Source organism: Macadamia integrifolia, unplaced genomic scaffold (assembly GCF_013358625.1).
Source record: "Macadamia integrifolia cultivar HAES 741 unplaced genomic scaffold, SCU_Mint_v3 scaffold2557, whole genome shotgun sequence".
Lineage (NCBI taxonomy): Eukaryota > Viridiplantae > Streptophyta > Magnoliopsida > Proteales > Proteaceae > Macadamia > Macadamia integrifolia.
In genome coordinates this window covers 2,835-11,736 of record NW_024868794.1, presented here as the reverse complement: position 1 = coordinate 11,736, position 8,902 = coordinate 2,835, and the positions used below count along the sequence as shown (strand labels likewise).

The following is an 8,902-nucleotide window of genomic DNA, read 5'->3' as shown; positions in this document are numbered from 1 at the left end:
TTAGCATGGGCTTCTTCTCCTCCTATTGGAGTATTATCCGTCAAGACCTTATCCTTGCTATCCAGAGCTTCTTCCTCAATCCCAACCAGATCAATGGTGTCAACCATACCTTCCTCTGTCTCATTCCCAAAAAGGAGGGTGTAGTCTCCATGAATGACTTCAGGCCAATCTCTCTATGTAATCTCCTCTATAAATTTATGGTTAAAATTCGATCCAATAGAATTCAAAAAGTCATTGACATCCTGGTCAGACCAAACCAATCCGCCTTCATTGCTGGTAGGAGCACTACTGATAATATCATGCTTTGTCATGATATTGTCCGTGGCTTCGATCATAAATCTCATTCCTCCTCTGCTCTTCTCAAAATTGGCATTCACAAGGCATTTGACACCCTGAGCTAGGACTTCATCTCCAAAGTCGTTCTCCCCAAGTCCTTTCTCCTCCCTCCTTTGTCCACTGGATACACTCCTGTATCTCCTCTCCCAAGTTCTCTGTTATTGTCAATGGTAGCCCTCCCTTATGGGAGAGGAATCAGGCCGGGTTGCCCTCTCTCTCCTTTTCTCTTCCCCCTTTCCCTGGAAGTCCTGTCCAGATTCATCTAAGGTCCCACAAAACTCTACCTTATCTCTCCTATCCCCAAACATAAATCCCATATTCTCACCCATCTCACTTTTGCTGATGATATCATGATCTTCTCTATAGCCAACCCCCTCTCTATTTTCACCAATATGGAATCTCTCCGTTCCTTCGAGAATCTCTCTGGCCTTCGCATAAATCTGCTCAGATCGAGCCTCTTCCTCTCAGGGGTCTCCTCTAACACTCAGGCTCACCTTCTTGGCATTATTGGATTCTCCTTGGGTTCCCTGCCTATTAAGTACCTGGGTCTCCCTCTCATCTCCTTCAGGCTCTCCTCCCATCATTGCTCCCTCATACTAGACATCCTGAGAAAGAAGCTTCAGCTTTAACAAGGCAAGCTGCTTTCCTATGTAGGGCACCTAACCCTCATCGGTTCGGTGCTCTAATCCATATATCTTTATTGGTCTGGTGTTTTCTCCCTTCCTGTTTCCACTACCAAGACCATCAAAGGAATCTTCTGCTACTTTCTCTAAAAAGGTTCGGATACCTCTAGATTTCTCCACCTTCTCAGTTGGAACAAGGTTTGCCTTCCCAAAGCTAAAGGTGGTCATGGCATTAGAAGAATCAAAGATGGTCAATTCTATGGGCATTCTTAAGCTCATTTGGAAAATTGTGTCCAAGCAGAAGGGCATCTGGGTTGACTGGATTCACTCCTACCTGCTCAAGCACCACTCCCTTTGGACAGTTCTTGGATCTGGAGGAAAATTCTCTCTTAGACCCTTGGCCCTCAATGCTATCTCCTTTTCCATCAGTAGTAGCCAAGCCACCTCCTTATGGATGAACCCATGGCACCCGGCTAGTATCCTCTCCTCCCTGGTGTCCCACAGAACCATTTACTCCTCCGACATCCCCAAGTCTACTCCTGTTTCCTATATCCTGTCCCCCTTAGATTGGTCCCTTCCTTCGTCCCTTCCCCCCCTCCTTGACCTCTAGTCATTTGTCCCTCCTCTCCCTCCTGGCCATAAAGGTAGAGAAGACAAGTGTATCTGAATCCCCTCACCTAATGGGATATTCTCTTCTGCCTCTGTTTAGTCCTTTGTTAGGTCCTCAGGTCCTATGGTTCCTTGGCGTAACCTTGTCTGGTTCAAAGGTCACATCCCTCATCACAGTTTGACTCTCTGGAGATGTCTCTCTAATTGTCTCCCAACCCAAGCCTTCCTCATCCACCGCCATATCCCTGTTCCCCCCTCCTACTGCCTCTGCCCCCATAATTCTGAGGATATCCCTCATCTCTTCTTCTCTTGCCCTTTCTCCTCCTCCATCTAGAAATTGGTTCTCTCTAAATGTTGGCCCTCCGTCAAACCTATCCTCCCCTTTGACAAAGAATGGATTTGGATTGACATGACTTTTTCGGGATCCTACATTTACGATACCATTAGAAAGCTATCTTTCTCTACTACCATTAACCATATTTGGAGAGAAAGATTCATAAATGATCTTCCAACTCCCGCTCCTTGGACAACATTTGGAAAGCCATCTATCTTGATGTTACCTCTAAAATCCAATCTCTCCACCATGGGCCTGTCCCTAGGTCCACCAGGAATAGGCATATCATTGCCTCTTGGAACCTCCATATTGACACCATTCCCCATACTCGACTTCATCTCCCCTGCTAGCTGCCCCTTGCTTTTGTGATGCCCCTTTCCTTGGTCTAGATCTACTTGGGTGTAATTTTGGTTTCTGATCTCATTGTGGATCTAGCTTGGTTGTAATTTTTGTTTGTTTGGTTTTGTTTGGCTTGTCTTGGATTAGCCTCCCCCCTTTGCTCCCCCCCTTTGTATATTCTTTCCCTCTTGGTAATGAACTTATTTACTCATCCAAAAAAAAAAAAGGGAATTTCAGATTTGAGACCAAAAGAATTTTGGAGAAGAAATCCAATATAGAATTATTTTCTGAAGTCGGTTGTGCTGGGAAGAAAAGGAGGTCTTGCCCATACGAAACCTCTAAGTAAGCAGCAAAACTTAGAAAGAGAGTGAGAGCAGCAGATTGAGAGAGTTTGCTACTCATATCTTTTTTCTGGTTCGTTTTTTGATTTAATGACAATCTAATGTGAAGAGAGCTCCCGTACTGCTGTGACTCCATGTTTGTTTGATTCCTTGTTGACCAAAAGAAAGAGCAAAGGGTTTTTTGTTGCTACACTAAAGAAGGAGAGGAGGTGCTGCCAGTTGTTCCTACAGGAACTACTACTGCATAGTTCTTTAATCTATGAAGGTTTAAGGGAAGCCTACTGCGGAGAAGTCAGGTTTGCATGCACTGCTAAAGGATAGTAGAACACGGTTGAAGATTAATACCTCAAAATGGACGAAAAGATGGCTTCAGGAGAGAGAAGCTCTGAGAAGGATGGGAGGATTTTTGCTGCCCGCCCCCCCGATAGAGGAAAACAACGGAGAATTACAGACTTCTGGGGCCCGGTGATTAACACTGTGCCTTTTCCAGTCGCTACTGGGATACCTGGTTCGGCTGAAATGTCCCACCCAAGGGAAGAGACGACCGCTGGGAGAAAACAGTCCTACGCTGCAATGGCAAGGAGGTCTATGCCAAATATTGATGATCTCCCAGATCCGATTCGCGCTGGAAATCTCACAAAAATTATGATCCCTCAGGAGGCGTATGAAGAGAGATTACAGTCTTTCTCACATGCACTGATTGGTCGAGTAAATTTTTGCTTTGTCTCGATGGATGAAGTAAGGGCGGAAGCAAAGAACGTCTGGAACTTGAAGGGCAAGGTGACTCTTGCGCCTTTGGGAAAAGGTTTTATCCTTCTTCGATTTGAAGTGGAAGGCGATATGGCTGCTATGTGGAAAAGGGGTCCCATCAAAGTTAAGGGTCAGATTATGCGTTTCCAGCGCTGGCGACCGGAGTTCAATATTCATGAAGATCCAGTTCAAACCAAACTCGTCTGGATTCGATACCCAGAGCTTCCTATGGAGTATTGGCATGAGAAAATTTTACTCTCCATGGGCAAAGCCTCAAGGTGCCCTGTAGAGGTTGATCGAAGAACGATACAGGGTAACATGGGGAATTACGCTAGGGTGCTAGTGGAAGTGCTGTTGAGTGGAACCAGAGTGGAGGAAATTCAGGTTGAAAGAAAACAGCCGGGTAAGGATGATTTGTTCTGGTTCAAACAAAGAATTCTCTATGAGGATGGCATTGAAAGATGTACATCCTGTAAGAAGCTGAGGCATCTTGCTGAGCAGTGTCGATCTAAGCGGAACACTGAGCGGCAGCCGGCTGAGGAAGACCGACGTCCAGGGGGAACTTTTCAGGTAACGAAGGAGGAGGGTGGTGCGCCCAGATCAGAGGAAATCCCTACTAAATCTTCTTAGTTGGTAGGAGATCGTAGATCTCCTCTCCATATGGTAACTTCCCCTTGTAGAGGAATTATTCCAGACGTGGAAGATACAACAAATATAGTAAGATTGCCAATGGACTGTTTGACAGAAGGTAACTTGGAAATTTATATTCCTGCTCCAAATACCCTTGAGAGATCTACCCAGGACCCGACCATGGTGGATAACCCACTGGGCAGTGGTTATGGATCCGATTCAGATCCAGAGGACTCGGTACTCTACTCATCTGAGAAGGAGTCAATGACCTCTGGGAATGGCAGAGACGATGCAACGAAGGGAGAGACTACTTCGGTTGTTGTACTCAATGAAGTCGAAGGCGGCATTGCTTCTAGAACTCTTCATCCTCGCAAAAAAAAATTGGTATATATTGGTGGTCGCGGAGGTCGCAATCAGGCAAGAGGAGGGAGAGGCGGTCGCGGGCAAGATTGGGGTGAGACCGAACATGTGATCTCTGAAATGTCTCCAGCTGCCCTTGAGGCAGGTAGAATTATTATTACTCACCAGGAAGTAGAAGAACTTGATCATACTATTATAAGAGCAGACGGCGAGGCTAAAAGGAAAGGAAAATCTATTGCTGCGACGGGGCAGACCTTGAGGTCTGATCGTCAAGCTATTCCCAGGAATTGATTTATGAAGATTCTCTTTTGGAACATAAGAGGAATGAAGAAGGTAGCCGGTAAGCGCGCCTTAAGAGAATTAATAAAGAAGAAGAACCCTGATCTCCTTTGTATTGCTGAACCAATGATTTCAGTAAGTAGTTTTCCAAATCTGTATTTTAATAAATTTGGATTTCACTCCAACTTTATTTATAATAATAGAATGGGTAGAATTTTGAATTTATGGATTATGTGGAAAAGAAATATAGCCTGCCCTGTGGTGATTTCGGAGTCATCCCAGCATATTTCGGTTTCCCTGACTTGGGACCTTTCCAAAATTCAAGTCTCTTTTGTCCATGCTAGCATTTTTCGAGCAGAGAGAAGAGCTCTTTGGTTGGACTTGGTAGCGGATACTCCTCACACTACAATCCCTTGGGCCATGATAGGTGATTTTAATGCTTATCTTCAGTCGCATGAAAAGAAGGGACCAGGTAATTTTAGTTTGGGCTCTGCTACGGAATTTAATGCTATGATAGACTCTTGTTCCATGGCTCAGCTGCCTTCAAGTGGAAGAAAATTTACCTGGAGTAATAATCGGAAAGCTGGTAATGTTTCGGCTGTGCTCGATAGAAGCTTCTGCAATGAGAAGTGGTTAACTATTTTTCAAGATTCCTCGCAACTAGTGCTGCCGAGAATTGCTTCTGATCATGGGCCGCTTTTGATGGTCTCTGATGCCAGCCAACGCCCCTCAAATTGCCCTTTTCGCTTTCACCAATTTTGGATGGAACATGAAGACTTCGTCAGAATTGTGGCTTTGTCTTGGTCAGAATGGGTCCCTGGTCCGCCTATCCTTGTTCTCACTTCTAAATTGAAGCGGCTGAAGAGGGACTTAAAATCCTGGGCGAGATCTGCTTTTCCCAATTTTGATAAAGACCTAGAGCATGCGAAGAAGACTCTGAACCAGATTCATGACCAGATTGCAAGTGAAGGGATGAATGATCATCTATTTGCTATGGAAGCTGATGCGAAGACGGGATTGGTGAAAGCCTTGGAAAACCATGAAAAAATCTGGGCAAAACAGGCGAGAATCAGGTGGTTGAAAGCTGATGACAATAACTCAAAATTTTTTCACCTTTCAGTCAAAATGAGAAGAAACAAAAACTCAATCAGAGCTCTCAAGAAGTAGGATGGGACTATTGTGGAGGGGTATAATCAAATAGGGGAATATATTGTGGACTTTTATGAGAGGTTCCATAGAGCATCCACCACAGTGAATCATGAGGATTTATTGGATAATATTCCAAAAATTCTTAATCAGATGGACTGCTATAAGATGGACTCTCTTCCTGGGAATGAGGAAATAAGGAGGGTAGTTTGGGAGCTCGACCCGGATAGCTCACCAGGCCCAGATGGTTTCTCTGGTGCATTCTTTCGCAAATGCTGGGATATGGTGGAAGTGGAGGTTTGCAATGCTGTGAAACAGTTTTTCAGCACTGGGTCCATGCCAAATGGGATAAATAATAATTTTCTGGTGTTGATTCCAAAGGTGGATGGTGCAAATACTCTTGAGAAATTTCGGCCCCTGTGTATGGGTAACGTTTTCTGCAAAATCATATCCAAAGTAATGGCGATGCGCCTTGAGACTCTCCTCCCTCGTTTGATCTCAGAAGAGCAGAGTGCCTTTCAGAAGGGGAAGATGATCCATGACAATATAGCTGTGGCCTCTGAGCTTGCAAATTTAATGTTCTCTGCAACTAGAGGTGGGGGCCTTGGTCTTAAAATTGATATAAGGAAAGCTTATGACACTATTTCCTGGTCTTTTATTTTTCAGGTGTTGAGTAAATTTGGCTTCTCCAATAAATGGATTAATTGGCTACACCAACTCCTGCTGTCGACCAAAATTTCTATTCTGGTGAACGGAGGTCCTCAAGGCTTCTTCGGGGTGGAGCGTGGTCTAAGACAAGGTGATCCTATATCCCCCATGTTGTTTATCATAGCAGAAGAAGTTCTGTCTAGAGGGTTGTCAAACCTGGTTCAGAGCAAGAGTCTCAAAACAATCAGTGGACCAAGAGGAGTTACTACTCCTGGACACATTTTATTCGCAGATGATATATTCATCTTCACCAACACCTCATTGAGATATGTAAATGCTCTGAAATCTTTTTTGATGAAGTATCAGGACTTTTCAGGTCAGTGCATCAATTTTGAGAAAAGTAAGCTTTTCCTAGGAAAGATAGCTCCTGCTCACAAGCAGACAATTGCTGATACCCTTGGAATTCAGATATGCACTTTCCCAACTCGCTATTTAGGAGTTGAAATATTTAAGGGTAGAGTCAAGAAAGAGGCTCTGCTTCCAGTGATGGACAAGGTGAAAGGACGTCTTGCGGGTTGGAAAGGAAAGCTTTTGTCTTTGGCGGGCAGAACGGAGTTGGTCAGATCAGTCATTGCTGGTATCCCTAACCACAGTTTTGCTATTTATTGGTGGCCTTTTTCCCTTTTATCTATAATGGAACGATGGATGAGAAACTTCATTTGGACGGGGGACACTGAAACGGCCAGAAAAATTACTGTTAAATGGGATTCCCTTTGCATGCCTAAAGAGGAAGGCGGTTTAGGTATCAGGAGACTCCGAGATACCAATAAAGCTATGTTGTGCAAGCTTGCGTGGAGGATCAAGCATGAGAGGACAGCCTCCAGCTCCTTCCTTAAAGCCCGCTTTGTTAAAAAAGATGGTAAGCTCAAGAAAGGAGTTTCTTCCTCTATTGCCTTGGGGGTGAAAAAAGTGTGGAGGTTTGTGGAAGATAATGAGAGATGGATTATCGGTAATGGTAATCTTACAAATTTCTGGAAAGATAAATGGTGGGGACCTAAATCAGTTCTGGAGGAGTTAGAGAGTTTCGACTTGACAACTCTTACATTTACAGCTAAGGTGAGAGAATTTATTTGTGGTGGGGAATGGGCACTCCCTGAGGTGAGATCGGCGGAGTTGAGAAGAATTTTTGAAAAAATTAAGCAAATTAAAATTCCTTCAGGCGAATTAGATGATACATGCTGCTGGTCCTTGTCGACCTTGGGAAATTTTTCTACAGCCTCAGGTTGGGAGTGTATCAGAAGGAAGGCTAACAAGACTCCATGGAGCACTCTGGTTTGGAGGAAAGGTCTGCCGCCTAGGTTCTCCACTCTAGGCTGGCGCCTTGCACATGGTAGACTACCAACAGACGAACAGATTAGACATAAGGGGATTTACCTTGCTTCAAGGTGTGCCCTCTGCAACCAAGGCGAGGACAGTATTGATCATATTTTCCTCAGATGCTCCTTCGGGACTTCTGTCTGGAAATCTTTTACTGACTGCTTTGATGTGAGATGGAAAATGCATCAGTCGATTAATAATCTGATTAGTTGGTGGAAAACGAAGGGAAGAGTAGTAAATCTCAAAACACCTTGGATGATGGGTTTTTCTATTATAGCAGCAAATATTTGGTGGGAAAGAAACAGAAGGCGTCACGATAACAGTGCCAGGAATGATAAGCAAATATTTGATTTTAGTCGGCAAGAGATCTGTCTTTGCATAGGGAAGGTGAAGGGAGAGGTGAAATCTCCGACTGATGTTATGTGTTGTAGGAGATTGGGTTTATCTGTAGCTCCGTCCAGGTATCTCCCTCCTCTGGAAGTCCCCTGGTGTAAGCCTCACCCAAATTGGCTCAAGCTTAATGTCGATGGTAGTGCTCTGGGAAACCCGGGAAGAGCAGGGGCTGGAGGGGTAGCTCGCGACCATGATGGCCAGGTTCAGGATGCTTTTAGTATTTTTCTGGGCATTAAACAGATTTATGAAGCTGAGTTTGAGGCTGTTATGGAGGGCTTTTTGATGGCAAAGGCGCTGGATGCAAAGGGTCTTTGTATAGAGTCTGACTCGGTTGCGGTGGTCACTGCGATTCAGAGTAACCATATTCCATGGTTCACTCTCCAAAAATGGTTGTCTCTTCTTCCATTCTTGGAATCGATCCCATGAAAGATCTCCCACTGCTTTCGCGAAGCTAACCCGATAGCGGACTACTTGGCAAAACAGGCTTCCAAATCTAGAAACTCTGTATTCTTGATGTCTTTCCCCAGACATATTGCAGAGTTCTTATAGAATGATATTCAGGGTAGGCATCGTTTTAGATTCCCGTAGGGCTTTTTCTAGCTCTTTCTGCTGATGGCCATGCCGAAGGTGGAGATTGCTAGTGGCGCTAGGGGTTTTTTTCTTTCTGCCTTGCCTTTTTATTGGTTTTTCTTGTTGATGTATTTTTCCTTCTCTTTTTATAAAGATCATCTATTAGC

At 44.4% G+C, this 8,902-nt stretch overlaps 2 protein-coding genes across 2 annotated transcripts; both read left to right on the top strand.

Annotated features, from left to right (window-relative positions):
- Nucleotides 1-2,945: 2,945 nt before the first annotated feature.
- On the top strand, nucleotides 2,946-3,962 carry LOC122066749. Its single transcript, XM_042630589.1, has one exon. It carries the CDS (start codon nucleotides 2,946-2,948, stop codon nucleotides 3,960-3,962), a length of 1,017 nt encoding a protein of 338 aa, XP_042486523.1.
- Nucleotides 3,963-5,021: 1,059 nt separating this feature from the next.
- On the top strand, nucleotides 5,022-8,591 carry LOC122066747. Its single transcript, XM_042630588.1, has 2 exons — nucleotides 5,022-5,621; nucleotides 5,901-8,591. The coding sequence occupies exons 1-2, from the start codon at nucleotides 5,022-5,024 to the stop codon at nucleotides 8,589-8,591; spliced, it is 3,291 nt and encodes a 1,096-aa protein (XP_042486522.1).
- Nucleotides 8,592-8,902: the final 311 nt, after the last annotated feature.

Excerpts from the sequence above, each read along its gene's own strand:
- LOC122066747 (XM_042630588.1), top strand. The coding sequence starts at position 5,022 with ATGATAGGTGATTTTAATGCTTATCTTCAGTCGCATGAAAAGAAGGGA. Across the intron at positions 5,622-5,900 it reads CTGATGCGAAGACGGGATTG|ATGGACTGCTATAAGATGGA; the intron begins GTGAAAGCCTTG and ends ATTCTTAATCAG.
- LOC122066749 (XM_042630589.1), top strand. The coding sequence starts at position 2,946 with ATGGCTTCAGGAGAGAGAAGCTCTGAGAAGGATGGGAGGATTTTTGCT.